General features: G+C 47.1%; 2 protein-coding genes across 3 annotated transcripts; one reads left to right on the plus strand and one right to left on the minus strand.

The window, feature by feature from the left end:
- Positions 1–76: 76 nt before the first annotated feature.
- Positions 77–9,844, plus strand: Cntd1 (cyclin N-terminal domain containing 1). Its single transcript, XM_051158685.1, has 7 exons — positions 77–509; positions 5,263–5,338; positions 5,624–5,795; positions 6,935–7,097; positions 7,986–8,130; positions 8,753–8,849; positions 9,288–9,844. Exons 1-7 carry the CDS (start codon positions 341–343, stop codon positions 9,453–9,455), a joined length of 990 nt encoding a protein of 329 aa, XP_051014642.1. The 5' UTR covers positions 77–340; the 3' UTR covers positions 9,456–9,844.
- A 641-nt stretch (positions 9,845–10,485) lies between these two features.
- Becn1 (beclin 1) lies at positions 10,486–26,069 on the minus strand. Of its 2 annotated transcripts, XM_051158687.1 has the most exons (12): positions 25,902–26,069; positions 25,528–25,656; positions 21,492–21,559; positions 18,033–18,091; positions 17,260–17,350; positions 17,014–17,150; positions 16,699–16,893; positions 15,691–15,837; positions 13,352–13,501; positions 12,442–12,502; positions 11,831–11,973; positions 10,486–10,838 (listed from the first exon to the last, which is right to left on the minus strand). In XM_051158687.1, the coding sequence occupies exons 2-12, from the start codon at positions 25,652–25,654 to the stop codon at positions 10,670–10,672; spliced, it is 1,347 nt and encodes a 448-aa protein (XP_051014644.1). In that variant the 5' UTR covers positions 25,655–25,656; positions 25,902–26,069; the 3' UTR covers positions 10,486–10,669. The 2 variants fall into 2 exon arrangements, with proteins under 2 accessions (XP_051014644.1, XP_051014643.1); XM_051158686.1 differs by having other exon boundaries at positions 17,014–17,304.
- Between the last annotated feature and the right edge of the window lie 417 nt (positions 26,070–26,486).

Genomic DNA, 26,486 nt, shown 5'->3' on the forward strand with positions numbered 1-26,486 from the left:
GAATTGTAGTCTTTAGCTTCCGCAAGGGCCTCTGGGAGTTGTAGTACGCGTGGAGTTTTCTGGGTAGACACAGGGCTTCTCTGCCCTAGAGGAGGGACAGGAAAGGGGAGAAGCGGCTGTCTTTTCTGATTGGCTGAGCGCTTCGTGGCAGTTGGGGCGCGAAAAGCTGGTAACAGTTCGATGCCGTGGTGGGAATTACGTTTTCCTCAGATTTGAGGCGAGGACAAACATAGGAAGGAAAGGAAGAATCCAAGGCGTGGCAGAAGATTCTGGAAATAAGCTAAGGAAGCCAGTTTATAGATCCCATCAACTGTCTTTGTGCTCCCAAAGACTTCTGAATATGGAAGGAGCCTTGAGGCCAAGACTGGCTAACTCCAGTGACTTCCAGTTTGGAGCGGTTGCCACAGAGACCATTGAAAATGCTCTGCTTCACTTGGCCCAGCAGAATGAGCAAGCAGTGATGGAGGCTGCGGGACGGATGGGCAGCTTCAGGGAGACCCGGATCGTGGGTGTGGATGCCGAGTGGGGAATCGGGTTTATTATGGGAGTCCTGGGAACCCTGACCTTTTTCACTCAAAAATATTTTGTTAGTACTCCTTTTATGCTAGGTCTTGGGGCTTATGAGTGATGAATGAGGCTTACCAGCACTCTGACACTTGATTTCTCTTTTCGGCTTCTCTTCCCTTCCTCCCCCAACCCCTTGTCCTTTTTTGCGACAAGGTCTTGCTGTATGGAGCCCTGTCCTGGCACTCTCTCCATAGCCTAGGCTGGTCTCGATCTCACTGAGATCCACCTGCCTCTGGCTTCCAAGTGCTGGGATTAAAGGCGTGCAACACCATGCCTGGCTCTTCTTAAAAATTTCTTATTTATTTATTTTTTGGTTTTTTGAGACAGGGTTTCTCTGTGTAGCCTTGGCTGTCCTGGACTCGCTTTGTAGACCAGGCTGGCCTCGAACTCACAGCGATCCGCCTCCCGAGTGCTGGGATTAAAGGCGTGTGCCACCACGCCCGGCTTTTTCTTTTTTAATTTTTTTTCTTTTTTAATTTTTTTTTCTTTTTTAATTTTTAATTTTATGTGAATTAATGTTTTCCCTGCATGTATGTCTGTGTGAGGGTTCCCTGGAACAGTGAACTGCCATGTGGGTGCTGGGAATTGAACCCAGTGCTCCTCACTGCTGAGCCATCTTTCAAGCCCCTTAATCTTTTTATAAACATGTTTATTAGAGTCTTCTTATTGTCATTGCATGGTATACACGGATGAAACAGTAATATAGTCATTGCTCCCAAACTATATAATCTTTGGGTGGAAATATTAAACATATGAACAAGTAGGTACAAGTACGGTTAGGGTAACTGACGTAGAAAATACAAGCCATTATGAGAATTTAAAGGAGTGATAAGATGAGGTCCAGGGATTGTGACATTTGAGGTACACCTTGAATGATACCTTAAGCAAAATTTTGGAAGACAGGAGGGAGGAGGGGGCCTAGATCACACAGTTGTAGCCTAGGCTGACCAGAACACGTGGAAAAGCAATAGAAAATAAAACCAGGAAGTTTGGAAGTATTCCAAGTAGAAGTTTGAATTCAAGGGTGAAGACTTTACACTTGGTTTAGAAGGAAAATGAGAAGATACTAAATTTTGTTTGGTTTTGGATTTTTGAGACAGGGTTTCTCTATGTAGCCTTGGCTGCCCTAGACTCACTTTGTAGACCAGGCTGGCCTCGAACTCACAGAGATCCTCCTGCCTCTGCCTCCCAAGACCAACTTTGTTATTTTTTTTTTATTTAACTTATTTGTATATATGGGTTTTTTGTTGTTGTTTTTTGTTTTTTGTTTTTGCACCCGTGTATGTGTGTGCTTAGTGCTAGAAAACAGAAGAGGGTGTCAGATAAACTGGAATTATTCACAGTTGTGAGCCACCTGATGTGGGTGGTGGGAACTGAACCCAAGTCTTCTGGAAGAACAGCCAGTGCTCCTAACTGCTAAGCCATCTCTCCAGCGCGAGACACTGAAATTTAAATGAGGAAGCAGCGTAGCTATAATTTTTGCCTTGGTAAAAATGATTTTGTATGTGGTATAAAGGATGGGCTTGACTGGAGGAGCTAGAAGAGGAGCCTGTCTGTAGTCTGTGCTAACAGGCCTATGATACAGTGATAGACAACAGGGCGAGGCAAGAATGGATTTAAAATATCCCAGAGGCCAACCCTAGAAACCCAACTTTTCATTTAGGAAATGAAGAAGGTAAAGATGACTGTCAAAGGGCTGAACCTCAGAGACTTGGGAGCACAGTGGTGTCACACATGCACATGACACAAAAAAACAAGGAAATGTGCCCTTTGATTTGGATCTACTGAGTTTAAGATATTTGAAGAAAGCTGGGCATGGTGCTCTGTGCCTTTAATCCCAGTACTCAGAAGGAAGGCAGAAGCAGGCTGATCTCTGTGAGGCTAGCCTGGTCTACAGAGAGAGTCCAGGACAGCCAGGGCTACACAGAGAAACCCTGTCTCAAAAAAACAAAACAAGATATTTGAAGACCATCTAGAGGAAGGTTAATAACAGACTGTTTAAAAAGGTCAGAACTAAAAATAAGGTTTTAAAATTGTTCTCATGATAGTTCCAGAAAGAGAAGAGAAGCGGGTCAAGGCAATTCCTTGGGAAACATTTCGTTCTCAAGGAATTGGAACATGGACGAGTCAGCAAGCAATGAGCTGCAGGTGGCAGCTCCTGCAATAATCCCAGGACTCAGGAAGCTGAGGCAGGAGAATTGCAAAGTCTAGGCGAGCGTGAACTACATATAAGTCTCACATTAGCCTAGCCTGAGATACACCCACATCCTATCTCAAAAACCAAACCAAGGTGCTGGAGAGAAGGCTCAGCAGTTAAAAGCACTTGCTGCTTTTTCATAGGGTCCAGATTTAATTTCCAGCATCCACACAGGTTGGTCCACAATCACCTGTAACTCCACTTCCAGAGGACCCAGCGTGCTCTTTTGATCTCTGCAGACACTTGTATGAATGTGGTGTACATACATGCATACGCACATACATACACACACAGATAAAACAAGGGACCGGGGAGAAGGATCAGTAATTGAGAGCTTGTGCTGCTCTTCCAGAGGCGCCAAGTTCCGTTCCCTACACACACATGCAGCAGTTCACAACTGTCTCTAACTCAAGCCCCAGGGCATCCAACAGCTTCTTTTGGCCACCAAAAGTGTTGCACTCACACACATATACACGATTTAAGATAATATTTTAAAAAGTGAAATAATAAAACAATAACAACAAAACCCCGCCAACAAACCATAGTTTGGGGACATAGGTACAGAACCAAATGTTTCTGAAGCCAACAGGAGTTTTGGAGGGATAGTGGTCAGCTGTTTGAGATGCTCCCAGGGCATCAGCACAAGTGAAGGCTAGAAGACCGTGTTACTTAACAGTTTGGAATATTTGCTGGCTTTTGATGTAATCCTTTTAGCAAACTGGGAAAAGTCGAAGGCAAGTTGTAGAAACTTCAGGGAGAGCATGATGAAATGGAAGTAGCAGGGGTGTAAAAGAAGGTTACAGAAATTTGGCAGAGCTCTAGCTGTAGCTTAGAGACTGAGAGGTCTCCTGTATAGTAGAGGAGGTGTAGCCAAGAGCAAGGTGTGACTATGATTCATTCGGCCTAGGCCAAATTCAGTTTCCTTGAGAAAATAAAATTAAAACAAAAATGGAAACCTATTTCCTGAGTAAGTCCTAAGAAATCCAAAATCAAAGATCTGGGATCATGGACCCCTTGAACTAGGAAGTTCCATCTAAGGTCAAAGGTCTGGCCGAGGCCAGGCAGTGGTGGCGCACACCTTTAATCCCAGCACCCGGGAGGCAGAGGCAGGTAGATCACTGTGAGTTCGAGGCCAGCCTGGTCTATAAAGTGAGTCCAGGACAGCCAAGGCTACACAGAGAAACCCTGTCTCAAAACAAAACAAAACAAAGGTCTGGCTGAGAACATACAGCCAGGTTTAATTCTCTTCCTCAATAGACAGTGTTAGCCAGGGCACTACCTAACGCTGAGCTCCTAGGGCTGTGGTCTTTGTAACAAGGCTTTGTGTATAAATCTATTTGCAATTTATGTTAAGTACTAAGCTGTCTTGTGATAGCTTTTCTTGTGTGTGTGTATGTGTGTGTTGAGACAAGGTTTCTCTGTGTAACGTGATAGCTTGACTTTTTTTCTGAGACTGAGTCTCACATAGCCCAGGCTGGCCTTCAGTTTACTATGTGAGGATGTCCTTGAGCTCCTGATCCTCCTGCCTCCACCTGCTGAAATTACAGGCATTGCCACCATACCTGATAAGCTATTTTTCTTTTAAGAAAGTCAGAGTTTCTCAGAAGACACATGGCAGTGTGATTGTGTGCACAGAGGCAGGGGTAAAGGACACTCACTCTCTACTTCTCTGCTGATCAATGTAAAGGTTCTGAGGTCTTCAGTTTTCTCTACTGAGAACTGACATTTACCCTCATTTCCACCCTCTAATGATACTGCAAGCTAAAGAGAATTTTATCTGGGGCTGTTCTTTCAAAGGGAAACAGAAGCAGGATAAAATCTTGCCAAAGTATCTTACCCTCCTCACCCTCCCAATGACTCTTTCCCTCTAGCTTGTGCTATGTTCTCTGAGCTAGGGGATGTTTCTTCCAAACAAGGCACTCCACAGTAACACTAGAGATTTACCCAGCAGACTGGTGCTGGAGAGGTGGGGACCAGCTGCAAGGTGAATTGTGTTTGTAAAGCCGTGGGAGCTCTGCAGAGGGCGGCTACTAAACAAACAGGGTCATAAAGACTGTGGAGGCTCCAGGAGGGGCCTCTCAGGTCCTGCCAACATTCCACGGAAAACAGAATATAGGGGTCAGGGATTTTATCCATCCGAGAATCTTCCTTGGAGGGAGGGGTTCCCAGCATGAAGTAGAGCCCAACTAGGCCAGCTGGTATATGTTTGTGTGTAACTGACCAAACCTTCTATCCGCTGAGACTCACAAAAAGGCTGAGGGTCACGGAGGGGCTTGGTGAGCCCTTGACTTTGGCCCTGAGGCGGCCTCCTTTCCATGCCTTTGATCTGCCTATTGGCAGCAAAGGAACCTGCTCAGCTTCGCTTGTTCCAGTCTCATCTTTCTCACCTCCTGACCCTCTTCTCTCAGCTCCATCATGGCTTTTACACAATGCCAAGAGCTAACAGAATGGCTTGGGTTGCATCTTTTGAATTAAGATCTTCTTTCCTGTTTTGGCAGAGTTTGTTTTTCTCCTGTCTGAACAGTGGTGTCTGGAGAAATCTGTGAGCTACCAGGCTGTAGAAATCCTAGAAAGGTAAAGCCGCGCATAAGGTCTCTGTGGTAGTGCCCCGCCCCTGCCTCCCCCCTCCCTGCCCCTGCCTTCCCCTCCCCCCGCCCCCCAATGGCTGGCGCTTCTAGATCTTCACACAGCACTAGTTGCCCCTTACCTAGAGGCTGGCTGGGATCGCACCCTCCTTTACTGGCAAATGCAGCTCTCTTAGCATTTGATACCCGGCAGGATGAGATGTCGCATGTCTGCAGCACAAAGTGCCTTCAGTTAGTGTCATTGTGAATGCTCTCCCTCCCCCGCCCCTTACAGGTTTATGGTGAAGCAGGCAGAGAACATCTGTCAGCAAGCCACACTCCAGCTGAGAAATAACAAGGCAGAACTGCAGGGCTGGAGGGCTCTCAAAGAGAGGCTTTTCAACAAGTTTATCCTCCGTTTGGTGTCATGTGTTCAGCTGGCCAGCAAACTGTCTTTCCACTACAAAGTAAGGAGCTGCGTTGCTCGTGGGCACCTGGGTGTCAGAGAGAGAAAGAGAGACAGAGAGAGAGAGAGAGAGAGAGAGAGAGAGAGAGAGAGAGAGAGAGAGAGAGCAGCTACTGAAGGTGGCTGTGAGAAATGCACTGCTAAGCTAGGCAATACTACTCATGTGGAAATTCCAGAGGGCAATTATGCTTCCTAAGCAGAGCTCGGTACACACACAGGCACACAGAGGCACTTATTAAATAGCCTGCAGTTCTGTTCCCAAAGTATAATTGCTGGACGGATGCCATCATTCATACAGGTCACCTTTCCTCCCCTTGGACTTAAGGACAGTTTACATAAGGTACCTGAATTACCAACATGCCTATCAGCGTTAAGGGCGAAATGATTACACCTAAAAAGGATAAAATGTTTCTACATCACTATCCAGTGGCTGTACAGTAAAGTCACTCATTCAGCAAGTATTTATTGAGTTTCTTCTATGGCCCGATGCTGCAGTAGATACCATGCCTACCACAGTAAAAAACACCCTGTGCTCTCAAGGGATCCCTTACCTAGTGGGAAAAGGCAAAGGTGTAAACAGGATGGAAAATAAGTAAAATAAAATAAAAATAGAATAAATAAAGGGCTAAGAATGAACCTCATCAGCCTTGGGAGGGTCAAGGAAGTTTATTTAGAGAAAAATGAATTATTGAATTTGGTAAGTGGGAAGCTGGGCTGTGGTGGCACACGCCTTTAATCCCAGCACTCGGGAGGCAGAGGCAGGCAGATCGCTGTGAGTTCGAGGCCAGCCTGGTCTACAAAGTGAGTCCAGGACAGCCAAGGCTACACCGAGAAATCCTGTCTTAAAAAACAACAAAACAAAACAAAACAAAAAAACGAAATTGGTAAGTGGAGGATGGTGGCTACAAAGAAAATGGGGTGGGGGCGGCAGGGCGAAAGGAGCAGCCAGAAGGGAAGGGAAATCCAGGATGTGCAATGACTGGGGGAAAGGAGACCGCGGGCTAGCTGTGGCCCTGCTTGCATAAGTTAGTGGGGTCACCAAGAGAGAAGACCCTGAGCTTGAAGCGCCTTGGGAAAGGCTGCTAGGGCAGAGGACCTGCATCCAGCCACCTCTCTGCCTTTGCTTTGTTTTTTGCTCAGATTGTCAGCAACATCACAGTCCTGAGTTTCCTCCAGGCGCTTGGCTATGTGTACACCAAAGAGGAACTGCTGGAGTCCGAGCTTGACGTCCTGAAGTCGCTGAACTTCCAGATAAATCTGCCCACTCCTCTGCTGTACGTGGAGATGCTCCTTGAAGTTCTAGGTACGTTATGAAACGGTGTCAGGAGATAAGGGTTGGAGATGTCCATAGCAGGCAAAAAGCAAATGTGCCCAGGGATTTGGGAACGGGACACAGCCTATCAGTGAAGAGCAGTAGGCAGCCTGTGTGTTTCTGGATAACTGAAGTTGCTCCCTCCAGCACTGGTCAGCAAAGGTAGCACAGAGGTCTCAGCACCTGCTTTCTATTTGGATTCACTGGGTACTCCTTCTTCTGTGTAACAGCCCTGACAGTCTGGGAACTCCATTTGTTGGCCAGGCTGGCCTCCCAAGAGCTGGGATTAAAAGCATGCACCATCACACTGCAATCAGTAGGCATTTTCTTATTGCAGGATTCAAGAGCTGGGTTTATGGAGAAGCATAAGTCAGAACAACTGTACTGTAATTGTACATATATATTACAGATGGAGAACTGTCCTTTAAAATTAACCTTCTGCCTGAGTGGTGGTGGCACACGCCTTTAATCCCAGCACTCGGGAGGCAAAGGCAGGTGGATCGCTGTGAGTTCGAGGCCAGCCTGGTCTACAATGTGAGTCCAGGACAACCAAGGCTACACAGAGAAACTCTGTCTCGAAAAACCAAATAAATAAAAATAAAATTAACCTTCTGGCCACATACTTTTAATCCCAACAGTCGGGAGGCAGAAGCAGGTGGATCTCTAAATTTGAGGCTAGCCTGATCTACACAAAGTTCCAGGCCAACAAGGGCTCTACACAGTGAAGGAAGGAAAGAAATGAAAGAAAACTGCGAACAGCTCTTCCATTGTAGAGTCTAACAACCAGGAAGCACATTAGCAACTAAACAGCTGTATGTCATGAGATCATGATCAGAGAACAGGACTTCACGCTCCCTCCCATGCTCACACTCTGTGTAGGCTACAATGGCTGTTTGGTCCCAGCCGCACAACTACATGCCACTTGCCTGACCCTCCTCGACCTGGTCTACCTTCTGCATGAACCCATCTATGAGAGCCTGTTGAGGGCTTCAATTGAGAATTCTACACCCAGTCAGCTGCAAGGGTAAGAACCGTTCCTAGGGTAAGTGCCTTCTGGGGATGCATGGCTGGGGACAGACCATATGAACAGGAGGAGTTTGCGGTTTGGCGCGTGGGTGGCAGAGGGCTTGCCTAGTAAATCCCATTCCCAGCACTGGAAGCCAGCACATGTTAGTTGGTTCTTATTAACTTCCATTATGTGGTTCAGATGCTGATGACTAAACATTTCACTATTAAATGTAAATTACTCCCAATAACTAACCTTCTTTCTTTTCTAGTTCTTTCTTTGCAGCTACTTACAATTGGAGAGCGCTGGGTTGCTTTTATAGTCACTTGAGGGAGGAAAAGCCTGTCACCTGGCTGTAAACTTGACAAAAGTACTTGATTACTGTAAAGTCAGGCTGGCCAAAGCCTCAGTTACATTTGTTAGGAAGGCAGATGGAACAACAAGAGATTTGTCAGCCACTCACGAAACAAGCTGCATGCTTTAATCCCAGTCGAGCTATTGATTATCTGACCGCTTTTTTTCTGTGTCTAAAAGTCCAAGATGATCACTATCAGCAGCTCAGAGTTGAAGTTCTATTAGCTCAGAATTTAGGATCACATTTCATACTAGCTCCAAATTGAATATGGTTTTAATTATTCAGGGAAAAGTTTCTCTCTGTGAAGGAAGACCTCATGCTGTTGGCAGTTGGAACCATCGCAGCAAGTGCTTTCATTCAAAACCATGAATGTTGGAGCCAGGTACGCTGAGCAGGACCAGCATGGTCAGAATTGGTTTAATAGAAAGCGTTCCCCCACCAGTTAAAGGACACAGAAGACAGTCTGTGGAAGAGAAGCGCCAGGACCCAGGGACTAGGTGGTCAATCAAGAAGGGAGGGTTGGAAAACTAAAGTAGGATGTAAATGTTTCCATTTTCTTTTATGAAGTTGATAATAGAAGCCCAGGTCCCATTTGTTCTTTTCCCTTTATAGTTACGAAAGAGGCCATGTTACACTATCAGGGAAATGACACTTGGCCGTCAGCAACAGGAATCTGGATTTAATTTTCCTACTATGTTCAGAAAAAGGAAGCTTATGAAGCTTGAGAGAATATCTCAAGCAAGTATTTATGTTTGAGCATGTGTGTGTGCCCTAAAATATGTTGAGATTACTTAGTAATAAAGAAATCTATCTTTCAAAGGTTGTAGAGCATCTGCAGAACATCACAGGCATTGCCTCGGAAAGCATTGCTGAGGTCTCTTACGCAATCCTGACTCACAGCGTGGGAGCAAACACTCCTGGGCAACAGCAGCCTGTTCCCTGCAAGGCAGCCAGAGCTCTGAGGACTGCTGCTTCCTCTAACACATGAGGCTGGCCAAAGCCCAGGCACACAGCCTTCTGTCACTGTATTCTTTTTTCTGTTTACTTTCATACTCAGGGTACAAAAACCCCAAGTTTCCTTTGAACAGTATTTTGTATTCCAATTTCAGGCACTTTTTCCCCCCCTACATCAGAGATAGTTATGGGGGTGGGGATGAGGAGACCATGGCCCTCATGTCATGGTAAGCTGAAAACGTCAAAGGGTTGGACAGCGTTAGATTATGAAATTGGCTCATTTTTGTTTAACAAGACATTTAATTTTTCCTAATTTAATCTGACTAATAGGAAATATCAGATAGAGAGATAAGTATTTCTGAGGGTTTTAAAACAGACTTTTGGATAACCTTGACTGAGTATCTCCGAAGCAGCCTTTCTTCCCTTCCTCCCCTACAGCTGTGTTTGTTTGTTGGTTTGTTTGTTTGTTTATAGACAGGCTGTATTCAGCCCTGGCTGTCCTGGACTCACTATACACTAGGCTAGGCTGGAATTCACGGGTCCACTTGTTGCCTTCTGAGTGCTGGGGCTAAGCACCACCACACCCGGCTATTTTATTTTAAACTAAGACATGTTTCAAAGAATTTCTACACAAGTGACTGTAGAATTCTTCCAGAATACAAAACACTCACTTTAAGGAAAAACATATATAGGCGCACATCTTGGTAATTAACAGACAGTAGCAAATCCTTTATTACAAATAATTAAATCTCTCCACAGTCTCAGACAGTATCAAATCCCATTTTGTAGTTCCAACAGATAGCAGAGCAGGCACTCAGCACTGGAACTGGGTGAGGAATGAGGACAGGGTTACACTCCCGCCTGACCTGGTGTCCTTTCCCATTACCCAACTGTGGGCCACAAACATCATCTCAAAACTTTTCTGCTTCATACTTTAAGTGCAGGAAGTTGAGAGAGATAAAATCCAGTGAAAACACATCAATGTCAATTCAACTTAAAAAAATTTAAATTAGTTGTTTTGAAGGGAAAGAGGGATAGGAAGGCGTGGGGTTGAGACGAAACCATGGCAGGGCTGTTCGCTATACACGGCGCGTTGTACTCTGGAAACTATCTGTCATGATATTTTAAAATAAAGTGGCTTTTGGTATTGTAAACATGTGGTTTAATATTACCCCAATTTAATTTAAAGCATCTTTCCAAAGCAAACAAGATGTAAAACCTCAAAGGCAAGCGTCCCCTGAGGGCGGGTCACTTGTTGTAAAACTGTGAGGACACCCAGGCAAGGCCCCACTTGAGGTTCGTCAGCATGAACTTGAGTGCCTTCGTCCACTGCTCCTCAGAGTTAAACTGGGTTTTGATGGAATAAGAGCCGCCGCTGCCTCCAGTGTCTTCAATCTTGCCTTTCTCCACGTCCATCCTGCAGACACAGCAGAGCCCATCAGTAACAGAGCCACAAAGTCAGTTCAGGCAAATGGGCAGGGACTCGCTCATGAGACCATTCACGTCATTTTATCTAATAAAGAATGCCTGGCAAAGAAGTACCACTAGTGTATTTTGGATTTGCTTGAAAGCCTAAAATCAAAGGCTGTCACAAGAGCCTCATTGTCATTGTAGAGTCAAGGACAGGACACACGCCCCAACAGAAGAGAAGTCTGGAGCAGGAGGGGAGTGAAGGTCACAGTGCTCTTCACTGTCTGCCCAGGCATCCCTGGCCTCGAGGAGCAGAAAGGGAGGCAGAAGGAAATAAAAACTTTGTAGTAGGGTGCAAGAAAATTCAACTTTGCCCCTCTCCTCACTACAGAGCACAGACTGACCTTTGAACGCATTCTTCCTGCCACAGCCGCCTAAGTGCTGGGATTACAGGTGTGCCCCATCTCCCAGGCTTCTGAGCTGGCCTCTATGCCGGGCCAGCCTTTCCAAAATGAGACTGCAAACTTGAGCTCTGTGCCAAGAAAACCTCTACCACCACCTAAGACTATGCTCTTTTACTCAGGGACCAGGTGGTCGTCACACACTGTTCTGCTTGCAACTCCAAATCAGCCCTTGCCCATCAATGTCATGTGATTGTGTACTGTTTTGGGTTTTGTTTTTGTCTGTCTGTCTGTCTGTCTTTTTCTTTTCTGAGACAGGGTTTCTCTGTGTAGCCTTGGCTGTCCTGGACTGGCTTTGTAGACCAGGCTGGCCTCAAACTCACAGCGATCTGCCTGCCTCTGCCTCCCGAATGCTGGGATTAAAGGTGTGCACCATCATGCCCGGCTTTGTGTGTGTGTGTGTGTGTGTGTGTGTGTGTGTGTGTGTGTGTGTGTGTGTGTGTGTGTGTGTGTGTGTGTTTGCCACCTTTACAGTCTATGTTTAATTCATTTAGTCTCTGCTACAGACTCACACAGGGGATACAGTGTGAACACTCACCTGTATGGAAGACAAAATCTCGTCTCGCCTTTTTCCACCTCTTCTTTGAACTGCTGCACACAGTCCAGAAAAGCTACCATTGCATGGTCAAACTTGTTGTCCCAGAAAAACCGCAGCCCCCCAGAACAGTATAACGGCAGCTCCTGCCCAGGAAAAGAAAACTGGCTACAGGCTTGTTCCCAGTCCTGCCCTGCCCTCCAACCACCCAAGCTGTCTGCGCCCACCAGAACAGGTATTGTAGCTGACCAATGTCTTCTATAGCCCTTAACAACTTCCAACAGCCACTGGCAAACACCAACCTTGGCAGCTTCCCTACCAATGGAAATTTACTGAGCTTCAGTATATTCCCCACCCTCAAGTACATGCTCTCCTCGAATCTGCCCAGACCCCTTTCCAATAGGCTGGAAGAAAAAAAAAAGGCAGTTCCTCCAAAGAACTAAGTCTGAACGAGAGTTGGCTCCTTATGAGATAGTTTGAGAAACTGAAAAAATGTCAGCTGATATAAAAACTAAGCCTTTTTTATTTTTATTTTTTAAAGAAACACAAGGCCTTGTATACTTTAGGCAAGTGCTCTATCTCCAAGCCAATAAAAATGGGACCTCCCAGAGTACCTTAGATTTGTCTGTCAGAGACTCCAGATATGAATGATTTCCATAAGGAACAAGTCGGTACCTAAAGTGGGGTACAGAGAGATGTATAGTGATTATTGCAAACCTGCAACCCAGTCATCTGTTTTTTGATTTTTGAGACAGGGTCTTCCTGTTGTAGCCCTGGAACTCCCTCTGCAGACAGGCTGGCTGGCCTCAAACTCTGAGATCCGCCTGCCTCTGTCTCCTGAGTGCTGGGATTATAGGCGTGTGCCACCACACCCGGCTGCACCCAGTAATTTTCAATCTGCGTCTTACCCAAGACTTTATTATTTATTATTCTCACCCAATTCCAACTCCCTGTGGAGTCCATGTTTAAAGTCTTAGAGATTCCATCTATTATATAATAGGGATGGGAGCAGGGCATTCAACAAATTAGTTTTGTTTTGTTAACTGACAGGGTCTCCCTGTGTAGGCCGAGTTGACTTTGACCTTTTGGATCCTCCTCCCTTAGCTTTCCCAGTACTGGGATTACAGGTGTTTGACTTCACGCATTTTGGTTTAGAAGGTGCATCTAACTGTGGCCTGGGTTGCCCTTGTCCCAGGATAGCTATGAATGAGGGTCAACACGTTTGTAGACCCCGATATCATGTTCCAATATCTAAAGATCGGATGCCCCAGTCGATTTTTAAAAACAAAGTCTGAAACTTTCTTAGGGAAAAATTAGGTTCTGGAGACTGTTGGGGACCACCGCTGGGGTCATAGTTTGATGAGTGCTCTGTGATGTCACAGGCATGAGCCAGATGCACCCACCGGAAGTTTGGTCTGCCGGCTGCAAGGGCTCTTGCTACGGTGGAGCAGTGCCAGGTGGCACAGACAGATTCTGTCAGACACACCTCTCCCAGGGTGCTATGGCAGAGCTGCATTTTCTCACCTCTGAAATTTCAGACCCATCTTATTGGCCAGGGCGTGGAGCAGCAACACTGTCTGGCCCCAAGCAGCATTGATTTCATTCCATTCCACAGGAACACTGGGCAAACGACCTAGTCTGAAATTATTGATTGTGCCAAATTGTCCACTGTGCCTACACAGAGAGAGAGGCAGAAAGGGGGTCAGGGGAGAAAAGGAGGTTATAAAATTTGAGATTTCCCACTTTCACCCAAAACCTAGCATGAATACTCTCCTGTTCTTCAGGTCCATATACCTAAGCTCCCCTTGGCACTTTTAACGGGATGCCCCAATCCTAAGGCATCGCCCTTTCTAGCTGTTTCGATGCCAGCGTGGGACCCTGAGAGTCACTGAATATGCTCGCATTCCTCCTGACAACAAACAAACAAAACCAAACATCAAAGCTAAGCAAAGCCACCAAGCGGCACTGGGTCTGCCTCCTGCCCCTCTCTCGTTTAGATGTATGGGCATGCCACTGTACCACGTGCATGCCTAGTGCCCAGAGGCCAGGTGAGGGACTCGGACCCTTTGGGATTGGAGGAACTGCAGTTGTGAGCTCAGTGTGGGTACTGGGGATCAAATTTGGGTCTCTTGGAGAGCAGCCAGTGACCCTAACAGCTGAGCCTTCCTCCAGCCCCTGGCGCTGCGTTATCAACGCCAGGCTCATTCATGCATTCACCTACTATTGACTTAGTAATGCTGAGTGTCTGCTGTGCGGAAGGCACTGTGGTAAGCACCACGAGGGTCAAGCCGACAATGGCAGCCTACCAGTTACTGTTGGTCTGGAAGGAATGCGTAAGTAACAGGCAGGAGTGATACAGTGTGGTACCGACAGGCCCAGGGTGCCAGGAGAGCACATGAGGGGACCTTCCCGGTTTAGGGACGAAGCATGGAAAATTCCCCCGGAGGAAGGTGATGTGGCTGAGAGGTGAAGTGGACGTCTACAGAGGAGGAGTGGTTCCTGGCAAAGAACACCGTGTGCACAGAAACAGGAGCAAGGGAGTGGTGAACTGAAAGAACTGAAAGGATCTTATTGTGACTGAAACTGAGTGTAAAGGGGCGAGAGGCCGGATATGAAACTAGAGAGTTACCATTATTAAGGCATTTGGAACTGATCCATCCCCACGGCAGAGGGAATGACTGAAGCATTTCAGATAGGGGAGTGACATGCGTACATCTGCATCTGTGAGCGACAGCTTTACTTACTGGGTAAGAAATGATCTGGGAAGGAGGTTATGTTGTTGGGCATCTAAACTGGAAAAGAATAGCAGTCTTGAGATGGAGGGAAATAGGTTGCTTTCTATCTTATTTTATTTATTTGTTTGTTTATTTTGAGACAGGGCTTCTAAGTGTAATGGCCTTGGCTGTCCTGGAATTCACTGTGTAGACTAGGTTGGCCTCGAACTCTCAGAGATCTGCCTGCCTCTGCTTTCCAGAGTGCTGGGATTAAAGGAATGTGTCACCACACGGTGGAAGTGGACAGATTTAAGACAAGAAAGAAAGTGCTAAAGAGATGGCTGAGCAGTGGTTAAAAGCACTTGTTCTTACAGAGTTCTTGTCCAATTCCCGGCACCCAAATGGTGGTTCACAACCATCCTTAACCCAGTTCCAGGGCATCCAACAGTGCCTTGTGCACATCCATACATGCAAGCAAAATATTCATATACATAAAAGTAAATACATCTAAAAGAGAGAAGGCTAGGAGGCAGACCCAGTGCCGCTTGGTGGCTTTGCTTAGCTTTGATGTTTGGTTTTGTTTGTTTGTTTGTTGTCGGGAGGAACGCGAGCATATTCAGTGACTCTCAGGGTCCCACGCTGGCATCGAAGCAGCTAGAAAGGGCGATGCCTTGGGATTGGGGCGTCCCGTTAAAGTGCCAAGGGGAGCTTAGGTATATGGACCTGAAGAACAGGAGAGGTATTCATGCTAGGTTTTGGGTGAAAGTGGGAAATCTCAAGTTTTATAACCTCCTTTTCTCTGTAGGCACAGTGAACAATTTGGGACAGCTAATAAGACACTTAAAAAAAAAAAGCATCTGGCAACAGGATTTGGTGGGCATGGGGGGAAGACAGCACTACAAAAATCCTACTTGTGCATGCGTGCACGCTCGAGCACATACATGCACGCATACATGCACGCACACACTCAAGAACGCACGCCCGCACAGCCCACATTCTAGCTATCCTATTGCAAGGAATGACAGAAACCTGGCTTAGATGAAGATGACCCCCAGTGCCTCTTCTATGGGGAGGTGGTGGCCCTGGTGTGTTGCTAACAGCTAAGGGTTCCCGGATGTGGCCGTCCCCACCCCTAGCAGCTGTCATTACCAGATATGGAAGGTGGCATTGAAGACGTTGGTCTTCTTCAGCTTGTCCAGCTGCATCTGGGCATACCGCATCTGGTTCTCTACGCTCTTCAGCTCATCGTCCAGCTCCAGCTGCTGCCTTTTAAATTCACTGTATTCCCGCTGGTACCTGTGTGCAGCCAAAGGGACCGGGAAAGGCTGACTCTGAAAGCTGCAGTTTCTCTCTCATTATTCTTCTGAAGGATTTACTCTAGTGATAGAGACACATCTAGTTACAGAGCTCTGTACACTTGGCATTGGTTCCTCTCAGAGGAATGTGTTGACTACAAAGTATATATAAAAAAAAAAGGCTCAAATTCCAGATGCCCATATTTTAAGATATAGGAAAAAAAAAAAAAAAAAAAAAAGACTCAGGCTGGGTGTGGTAGCGCACGCCTTTAATCCCAGCACTAGGGAAGTCTGCAGAGGCAGGTGGATTGCTGTGAGTTCGAGGCCAGCCTGGTCTACAAATTGAGTCCAGGACAGCCAAGGCTACACAGAGAAACCCTGTCTCAAAAAAACAAAGGGGGAAAAGTGAGTCAGCCAGCCTGGTCTACAGAGTCAGCTCTAGGACAGCCAGGGCTACACAGTAAAACCCTGAGTTACACAGAAAAACCAAGAGTGGGGCTCTCACTGCATTTATTTACTTGTGTGTGGGTGGGGCTGAGTCTCTCTTTCCACCTTAGGGGTCTCAGGGACCGACCTCAGGTCATCAGCTTCACAGAAAGCACTTCAGCCCATGAACCACTCAACTGACCCAAGCAAAAGCGGCGTTTCCAGAGCCCTGCTGCCACCATGTGACCCAACCAACGTCCTTTGTTCACTCCTCATGTTAAGCCTTCATCTACGGCCCTCCCGATACTCTCCTGGACACAGGCCCAGACGTAACATGCAGTATTTGGAGCAGACACGGCACTGACAGCTGACGGAATCAGCCAACAGCCAGCTGGAAAGCGTTCCCTCTCCTGGTGCAGGAGAGCAGGGCACTCACTGAGCCTCCTCCTGATCCAGTCTCTCCGCCTCAGCCTGGATCTTCTCCAGGTTCTCCGCCACTACCTTGCGGTTTTTTTCCACATCCTCCAGCTCCTGGATCAGCCGCTCCTCCTCTAAGGCCAGCTCTTTGAGCTCCCTCTGCAGCTGCTCACTGTCATCTTCAGACATTTGCTCGAGCATCTCCAAACAGCGTCTGCCAAGGACACGAACGTGGTCCGCTGACTGGAGGGCACCTGCTGCTCCACAGGCCCACGGGGAGCAGTAAGGGCCGAGCAGTCTCCCAGGCCCAAACCCTGGCCCCGGCGGTCCTCACTTGTAGTTCTGACATTCGTTTTCCGTGACATTGAGCTGAGTGTCCAGCTGGTCTAAGAGGGTGTCTGTGCATTCCTCACACAGTGGGTGGTCCACGTCTGTCTGGCCCGACATGATGTCAAAGAGGTCTCCGGTGACCTGGAAGAAGCACGGGACAGTCAGGGTAGGGCCTCTCTCAGGCCACCTGTCCAGCCACCCCCTGTAACAGTCACACATAATTCCTGACGGTGAAATGGGGCCAACTTGCCTTGAGTCTCCGGCTGAGATTCTCCATGGTGCCACCGTCAGACGCCTCCCCGATCAGAGTGAAGCTATTAGCACTTTCTGTAGACATCATCCTGCAGATAGCCCCCCGCCCATGGGCCACATGAGGGAGCAGAGAGGCCTCCTCCACCTACTGTTCTGCCAGTGGCCGAGAACTCTCAAGCACTGGCTGAGGGGGCCTCAAGGTGCATACTCACTCCTAGCCCAAATGGACCTCCCATGGGGACCTCTCTCCCAAGGGAAGGCCATGCTGGTCTTCCACAGGGCACTACTGAGCCCCAGGTTAGCCTGGACACACTAAAGGGGGGAGGGCATCAAAAACTGACAATGTATGCCTACAGCAAAAGGAAGGGGACCAGGAAGACCAATTTTTAATATTATGCTCCTTGACAGCAGCTTCTACCTGCCCTATCAGTGAGAACTAAGAGCCTAAACATCTAACAAGTTCTACTAAAAACTTCTAAAGAACCCATCTCAAAAAAAACAAAAAACAAAAAAAAAAAAACTCCATTGCCCCCTCAGCATCCCTCATGTCACCATTACCAGTACTAACCCCTGTGACTGGCTACAGGGGGAAAAAAAAAATCAATGCTGAAGGTGACAGGCCAGGTATAAGGGAACACATCTTTCCTAAAAAGAGCCAAAAGGCTAGATGACAATTCATCTACACCACCTGGCCCCAAGTTCTAACTTGTAGGTTTAACTAAGTTCCCTTGGCCTTTGGCAAGAAACAGAGGACTGAGGAATAGTAAGCACCTGGCTGGGGGGATGAACCTTCGAGAGACACCATCCTGGCGAGTTTCAAGAAATGGCTCCTGAGAAAGAAATAAGAGAGCATTAGAATCCTGGCAACCTCGAGTGGAGTCTGTTTCCCCAAAAGCCTGAAGATGATTTACCTTCAGCCTAGATCGATAACCACAAAACCTGATAAACCAGAGCAGCTGAAGAAGTGGGTGGTACCTGGGCTGGGGCACGGCTAAGTAGATAATGTTCTTTCTATTCAAGGAAGAGGACCAGAGTTCAGATCCCCACAGTTAAGCAAACAAAAGGATCATGGTAGAGCACGCCTTTGATCCCAGCACTCTGGGAGGCAGAGACAGGCAGAAGTCTGTGAGTTTAACGACAGCCTGGTCTACAGAGCACAGGAGCCTGGGTTATAAAGAGAGACTCTGTCTCAAAAACAAACCCAAAAAGAACTCAACAACAAACCAAGGGTGAGCAGGGTGTGCACCTGTATGACAAAACTGGGCGGACTTTCCTCCCTGCCCAGCTTATGCAGCCACCTTTAATCTGCAAGCTGCAGGATCAGGTCCAGGTTAGACTGTCTCAAAAAAAAAGGTGGAGCCGGGTGTGGTGGTGCATGCCTTTAATCCCAGCACTCGGCAGGTCTGCAAAGACAGGGGGATTGCTGTGAGTTTGAGGCCAGGTTGGTCTACAAATAGAGTCCAGGATAGTCAAGGCTACACAGAGAAACCCTGTCTCAAAAACAAAACAAAACAAAACAAAAACAAAAACCCAAAACCATACCAAACTCCCCCCAAAAAACAAAATAACAACAACAACAAAAAACAAAAAAAGGAAAGAAAAAAAAGTGGAGACCTAGACATAGTCATTGTACATATAAACTAAGAAAGGACCTACAGCCCAGACAACTCCCTAGTACCATTTGATGACTGCTTTAAGGATATACTTTATCTGTGGCTCAATTTGCATTTTCTCAACACTTCCCAGTTAGGGACACAAATACCCTGAGTCATGGTCTGAGGCAAGAGGCAGAGCAGCGCAGGCTGCAGTGAAGCTTGGCATAGCACAAGTAGATCACTTACAACTTTTTTTCTTTCTTCTATGTATTTTTAGAAAGAAAAAAAAATTAAAATGTTTCTTGAATGCACTTTAAGAAATCAGTAAGTGGGGGCTGGAGAGATGGCTCAGCGGCTAAGAGCACTGTCTGCACTTCTAGAGGTCCTGAGTTCAATTCCCAGTGGCTCACAACCATCTATAGTGAGATCTAGTGCCCTCTTCTGGTGTGCAGGTGTACATGCAAGATACTGCATACATAATAAAATAAATCGTTTTTAAAAAGAAAAAAGAAAAGAAAAGAAAGCAGTAAGCAGGCTTAATCCCAGCACTCAGGAGGCAAAGGCAGGCAGATTTCTGTGAGTTCAAGGCCAGCCTGGTCTACAAAGTGAATCCAGGACAGCCAGGCCAACACGGAGAAAGCCTGTATTGAAAAACAGAGAGAGAGAGAGAGAGAGGAGAGAGAGAGAGAGGAGAGAGGAGAGAGAGAGGAGAGCGGAGAGGAGGAGGAGGAGAGAGGAGAGAGGAGAGAGAGGGGAGAGAGAGAGGAGAGGAAGGAGAGAGAGAGAGAGGAGAGAGAGAGAGAGAGAGAGAGAGAGAGAGAGAGAGAGAGAAGAAAAGCAAGCAAGCAGCGGGCCTGAAAGTAACAGAACTACATGCCTTTGTCGACAGTTTTATTACATTTTTTTTCTATGTTAACATCAGTGGATTAGCTGCCTGACTCTTTCGCTCCTTTGCAGGTTTCTCTGGCCTTGATCCTAGATTGCCTGCAGAGCATGTGGCCAGAATGAACAGCCCCCAACCTACTTATGGTTGGATTTTCCCAATGACAGACAGCTGGGTGGATAATACTCCCTTATTCTGGCAAGATAAATCCCAGGGGTGAGGCCAGCGCCCTCTAACAGGATGCTGCTCCTCAGAGGTGCCCACTGGTACTTCCTAGACTTCCTTTCCTTCCCATCCGCCTTCTCCGCTCTGTACTGGATCCTCTCCCAAATCAATAACTTCTACTTAATTGACCTGCTCCCCGAAAAAGGAGAACAACTTACAACATCTACCTCTGGTAATGAAAACCTTCCCTATCGTTACTGTCGCCATCGCTGTGCAGTAGTGGAGACTGGACTCAGGGCACCCCAAGCCCCATCGCTGACAGCTCTAAAACTTAAAAATGACATATTCTAACATGGCTAATCTTTCATGTCTGTGGTAAGTATACAACCCATTGTCCAAACAAGATAATGTTTGTGAATGGAGACACTAACCATAGAGGCCAGAAGATATGACCAAGAATGGCTGAGGCAACCCCAATAATGGGCAGCTCATCTCGGGCCTTAGGCACTTACCTTTTAACTACATTCCTTTATTTCTGTGTGGGGACATGCACATGCCACAGTGCAAAGGACAACTTGTAGGAGTCTTTCCATTGTGTGGGGTTCAGGGTTTGAACTCAGATCATTAGGCTCTGAGCCCAAGCTGGCTGGAATCTTACAACAATCTCTCTGCTTCAGTCTTCCAAGTACCTAGAATTCCAGTCATGAGCCACTAGGCTGGCCTATAATCACATTTTAAACCAATTTCTAGGATCCTGATGTGCTGGGTGTGTGTGTGTGTGTGTGTGTGTGTGTGCGCGCGCGCGTGCGCGCGTGCATGAGTGCACCTAGAAACTCACATCAGGTCAGGATAGGTAGCAAGCACCTTACTCGCTGAGCCATCTGGATGGCCTTATATAACTCCCTGCTTTAATGGACGCCTTCTTCAGGCACCCTCTGCTTTGGGGTTCATTTTGGTACCTCCAACGATCCACAGCGGACCCCATGAGCAACTTTCTTTTTCCTTTCTTTTTCTGCAGTGCTGGGGATTAAATCTAGGAACTTGTACCTGCTGGGCAAACACCATCCCTGAGCTACAAGCCCAGTCCTCAACTTGGTTATATGTTTGTTGTCTGTTTTTAGAAGTGGGGTCACGTGCATAAAGGTTGACATCAAACCTGCTATATATATAAAGATGGTCTTGAACTTCTGATCCTCCTGCCTTCATGCCCAGTTTAATATAGCACTAGGGATCCAAACACCAGAGCTTTGTGCACGTTAGGCAAGCACTTTACTGAGCTACATCCCTAGGCCTGTTTTTGTCTTCTTTTTCATTTGTGTATCTCAGGCGGGTCTGGAACTCACCATGTAACCCAGGCTGGCCTCAAATCTGTGTTCCATAGGCCCTAAGCTTCCCAAGTGCTCAAATTACTGGTGGGCACCTCCGTGTCTGGCTAGAATATCTCTTATAAACCACGCTTTAGTTATTAACTCCCAAAGTCTGGAGGCACTGAACACTGCAGAAATCCAGTCTGTAGTCTGGTGTTCTGATGTCAAGCCTGCCATTTAGGACATTGTGAGGAGGATGGGGAGAGGGCACTTCTTTTACCTCTCCTGGGTTAGCCTCTTCCTCCTGGGTCTCTCCTGGTTTCGCCTGGGCTGTAGTAAGTAATGGAGCTAAGGGCAAGGAAAATCCTGAGTCAGAAACAGTCTCATCAAACCAGGAGGCTTTGCAAAGCATGGGGAAGAATCTCAAATAGCATCATTATCAGGCCCAAGGCTACCACATTTTCTCTCTCTCTCTCTCTTTCTAGACAGGGTCTCACTGTGTAGCCCTGGCTAGCTTGGAACTTAGTATGTAGATAGACTAGAGTGGCTTTGAACACACAGAGAGAACTTGTCTCTGTCTCCTGAATGCTGGGATTAACGATTTGTGCCACCACTCCTGGCCTTTTTTATTCTTAATAACTTGTTTGTTTGCTTGCTTGTTTATTTGTTTAACTTTTATTTTATGTTCATTGGTGTTTTGCCTGCATATATGTCTGTGTGAGGGTGTATGAAACCCAGGCACTGGAATTAGAGAAAATTGTGGATCTCCATGTGGGTGCTAGAAATTGAACCCAGGTCTTCCAGCAGAGCAGAGCAGCCAGTGCTCTTAACCACTGAGCCATCTCTCTCCAGCCTCTTTCTTTTCTTTCTTTCTTTCTTTTTTTTTTTTTGAGACAGGGTTTCTCTGTGTACTAGCCTGGCTGTCCTGGAACTCACAGAGATCTGCTTGCCTCTGCTTCCCGAGTGCTGGGATTCAAGGCATGTGCCACCATGCCTGGCTCCTTTTCTTTTTCTTCTTCTTCTTCTTCTTTTTAAAATTTATTTATTGTATATGAGTGCTCTATTTGCAATGCACACCTGCACACCAGAAGAAGGCACCAGACCTCATTATAGATGGTTATGAGCCACAATGTGGCTGCTGGGAATTGAACTCAGAACCTTTGGAAGAGCAGCCAGTGCTCATAACCACTGAGCCATCTCTCCAGCCCCCTTTTCTTATTCTTTACACAGAGAAAAATCTGTTTTCTTCCCCCTCTTCCTAAAAGCACAACAGGTGTCATGATTTTAAGAATCACGCAGAAAGAATTAGCCTTCATGGCCTAGACATTTACTTCAGGTATTGCAAAGTAGAGAGCAATGGCCGGGTCTACAGACCAAGCATCACTAAGCGCATGTTGGTAGTTGCTGAAACTAAGTGACAGGCAAGTAGGGATTCATTATATATTAAAAACCTTTTAGAGGCACTGGGAACTCAATTCAGGTCCTCTTAACCAGTAATCATCTCTCCAGCCCTATATTTTAAGTTTTCCCATCACAAAACTTAGTACCCTCTTCCGCTATACTAACTGGGAAGGAATAAAAGAATTTTCTGGGGGGTGGGGAAGAATTTTCTGGGAAGCTACAACCTGTCTGTTTCTATGTGTCAAGAACGTGGAGTGGTGGGCTGGAGAGACGGCTCAGAGGTTAAGAGCACTGACTGCTCTTCCCCAGGTCCTGAGTTCAATTCCCAGCAACCACATGGTGGCTCACAACCATCTATAATGAGATCTGGTGCCCTCTTCTGGCCTGCAGGTGTTCATGCAGGAAGAGCATGTATACAAAATAATAAATAAATCTTGGAAAAAAAAAAAAGAATGCATAATCCCAGCACTTAGGAGGCAGAGGCAGGCGAATCTTCACAAGTTCGAGGCCAGCCTGGTCTAGAAAGTGAGTCCAGGACAGCAAGGGCTACACAGAGAAACCATGTTTTGAAACAGCCCCCCCCCGACCCCCCAAAAAAAGAGAGTGTAGAGTTGGGGATGTGGCTGAATGACAGAACATCTGTCTTAGCATGAGCAAGGTCCTTGTCTCAAACCCTGGCATTGGGAGAGGGCAACGGAGAGCCTGGTACAGGGCCGTGTGGCTACAGTCCTAGTTCTTTGGAGGCTGAGGAAATTCCATCCTGTGTTTAGAGCCAGCCTGGGTTATACAGTAAAACTCTGCCTCAAAAACAAAACAGTAACAACAAAACACACCTAATATGTACACAATGAAAGTCTACTCAGTTTTTTTGTTTTGTTTTGTTTTCCAAGACAGGGTTTCTTCCTCTGTGTAGCCTTGGCTATCCTGGACTCACTTTGTAAACCAGGCTGGTCTCGACTCACATTGGATCCACCTGCCTCTGCCTCCCGAGTGCTGGGATTAAAGGTATACGCCACCACCCAGCTTTTTTTTTTTTTTTCCTTTTGGTTTTGTTTTTTGAGACAGAGTTTCTCTGTTTTAGCCCTGGCTGGCCTAGACCAGGCTGGCCTCAAACTCACAGCGATCCACCTGCCTCTGCCTCCCCGGCATACATTAAGTGAAATTATCCAGGCACAGAAAAGCAAGCACTAAATCGTCCCATTCATATGGTTGTTAGGGGCTGTGGATGGCAGGAAAGAGGGACAGATAGAGGTCCACAGGTCAGTGGGACAGGAGAGACAAGTTCTGGTGTTCTGTGGTACAGAGTTGACTATGGGCAGCGTAATGAAGGGCACAGTCGCAAAAAGCTAGAAGGGAAGGTATGACTGTTTTTGCCACAAGGAAACAATCAATGTTGGGAGAGAGAAACGTGCTAGCCCTGGTTTCAACGTCATATGCGTATTCAAACATCAAATGGCGCCCCATAAATGTATCAGATTTTACGTGTAAGGCCAGGACATGGCAGCCAATACCTTTACTCCAACACTTGGGAGATGAAGCATCGGCCCAATCTTTACCATTCTTTCCTTTTTTTTTTTTTTTGGCTTTTCGAGACAGGGTTTCTCTGTGTAGCCTTGGCCATCCTGGACTCACTTTATAGACCAGGCTGGCCTCGAACTCACAGCGATCCGCCTACCTCTGCCTCCGAGTGCTGGGATTAAAGGCGTGCGCCACCACGCCCGGCTCCGATCTTTACCATTCTAACACTTTGCGTCCCCCTCACACACACACACACACACACACACACACACACACACACACACACACACACACGGTTTCTCTGTGTAGCTTTGGCTATTCTGGACTCACTCTGTAGACCAGGCTGGCCTTGAACTCACAGAGATCCATTTGCTCTGCCTCCTGAGAGCTGGGATTACAGGCGCGCCATCACCGCCAGGCCATTAACACTTTCAATGCACAACAACTTTTAAAAACGTGAAAAAAAAACAAGCCAGGTGTGGTGGCGCATGCCTTTAATCCTAGAACTCTGGAGGCAGAGAGGCAGGACAATATGAGTTTGAGGCCAAGCAAGGGCTACATTGTGAGATTTTTGTCTGAAATAATAATAATGATGATGATGATGATATGTTTTGTTTTGTTTTGTTTTAAAATAGGGGCTGGACAGATCATTCAGCAGTTTAGAGCACTTGTTGCTCTTGCCGAGGACCTAGGTTCAATTCCCAACCCTCACATGGTGGCTCCCGACCACCTGTTAACCCCAGTTCGGGGGATCTGACACCCTCTTCTGGCCTCTTTGGGCATCAGGCATAAATGTAAGCAAAACACCCGTACACATAAATAATAGTAATAATGAAAAAAATAAATAAACTAAAGCCTAGAGAGATATGACAAAGCCAAGGGTAATGCCAGGCCCACGAACCTGTTAAAACTCCCTAGTCACCTCTCTCACTGCTGCAGGTTTTGAGACTCTCCTACACTTAGCTGGACGTCAGGTAAGTTCAAGTCACATAATGTCACTAAATCGCAATCCTTCACCTGTAAAAGGATGTAACCATGGCACTTCTCGTCTTATTTTTAGAAACAGGGTCTTGTCTGTAGCCCAAGCTGGCCTAGAACTTGACGCAGCTCCTGCTTATGCCTGAGTGCTGCAATTATGGATGGATGGGAGGCACCGAGCCTGGTTTTCACGGTGATTGTTATTGAGACTAAATGATATAATAAATGGAATACACCTGGTACACTGTAAACCCTCAAGAAACTGTTTGTTATATGTGGATATTCCTTCACTCTGGAGACAATGTCAGAACTGTATGCCCCTTATGAGGAAAACAAAAGCCAGAGACTCCTATAACAAATGTCTCTAAAGTTGCCTATTTCCCACCTTCCTGACCCTCTTTCCCACGAGTCCGGCTAACCTGTGAGTTCCTGGATCGTGACCCGGTCCAGGATCTTGAAGCTCGTGTCCAGTTTCAGAGGCTGGCTGCAGCGCTGGCACACGAAGCTCACCTGCATGGTGCTGCTGGACGCCTTAGACCCCTCCATGCCTGCGGCAGCGGAGAGAAGACGATGTTAAGAAGAATCAGCGTCCCTGAACCTCGGGCCCGAGGAAACTCACTGCCTTGGTGGTAGGGGGCGAAGAAGAAAATCCCTGTCCGCGCCGTTCCCTCTGGGAATGGTATGACACCAAAAGAACCAGCTTCCGGGGCAAAGCCCGGCTAAGACAGTTTGGACTCCCGGGCGGGGGAAGGGGCCACCAAAGTGGATTCTAGGCTTCTTTCTAAGGTCTCACTTCAGGCCCCGACGCTCTTCGCCTCAGGACCCCGGAGCCCGCCACCCAGGCTCGCTCTACCGCGGGGGCACGGTGGCCTCGGGTTCGCCCCGGAGTGAGACCTCCAGAGTTCCCATTGCCCGGTCTTAAGCTACTTCCCGGTCGGCTAGCTGAAGACTTCCGCCCGGGACCAGACGTGACGTCTTGACGGCAGCTGACGCAAGGACCCTTAGTCCAGATCCCTGCTTAACCCAGCTCGGGGCGCCATCCAGAGGCTGAGCGAGGAAGCGCAACATGTGCCGCCTTGTGTGCCTAAACTGCCTATGCTCTGTAAGATTTCTTACTTCCAAGTGCCACTGAGAGCCATTTCTGTATTCCTTAGGCGTCAGAATGTTGTTTGTGGGGTTTTTGGTTTTGTTGTTGTTGATGTTTTTATTCGAGACAGGGTTTCTCTGTGTAGCCTTGTCTTTCCTGGAACTCGCTCTGTAGACCAGGCTGGCCTCAAAGTCATAGAGATCCCTATGTCTCTACTGAGTTCTGGGGTTAAAGGCATGCTCCACCACCTCCCGGAAGATGTCAGTTTTTAAAAGTATCTTTTTGGGAGAC

Source organism: Acomys russatus, chromosome 16, assembly GCF_903995435.1.
Source record: "Acomys russatus chromosome 16, mAcoRus1.1, whole genome shotgun sequence".
In the NCBI taxonomy this organism is placed as follows: Eukaryota; Metazoa; Chordata; class Mammalia; order Rodentia; family Muridae; genus Acomys; species Acomys russatus.

Coding starts and splice junctions, on each gene's coding strand:
- Becn1 (XM_051158686.1), bottom strand. CDS start 25,654: ATGGAGGGGTCTAAGGCGTCCAGCAGCACCATGCAGGTGAGCTTCGTG. Junction 18,092..21,491: donor AAGAGGCTAACCCAGGAGAG/GTAAAAGAAGTG, acceptor TTTCTTTCTCAG/GAGCCATTTCTTGAAACTCG. Junction 15,838..16,698: donor CTGGATCAGGAGGAGGCTCA/GTGAGTGCCCTG, acceptor GGCTGCACACAG/GTACCAGCGGGAATACAGTG.
- Cntd1 (XM_051158685.1), top strand. CDS start 341: ATGGAAGGAGCCTTGAGGCCAAGACTGGCTAACTCCAGTGACTTCCAG. Junction 510..5,262: donor CAGGGAGACCCGGATCGTGG/GTGTGGATGCCG, acceptor CTGTTTTGGCAG/AGTTTGTTTTTCTCCTGTCT. Junction 5,796..6,934: donor AACTGTCTTTCCACTACAAA/GTAAGGAGCTGC, acceptor TTTTTTGCTCAG/ATTGTCAGCAACATCACAGT.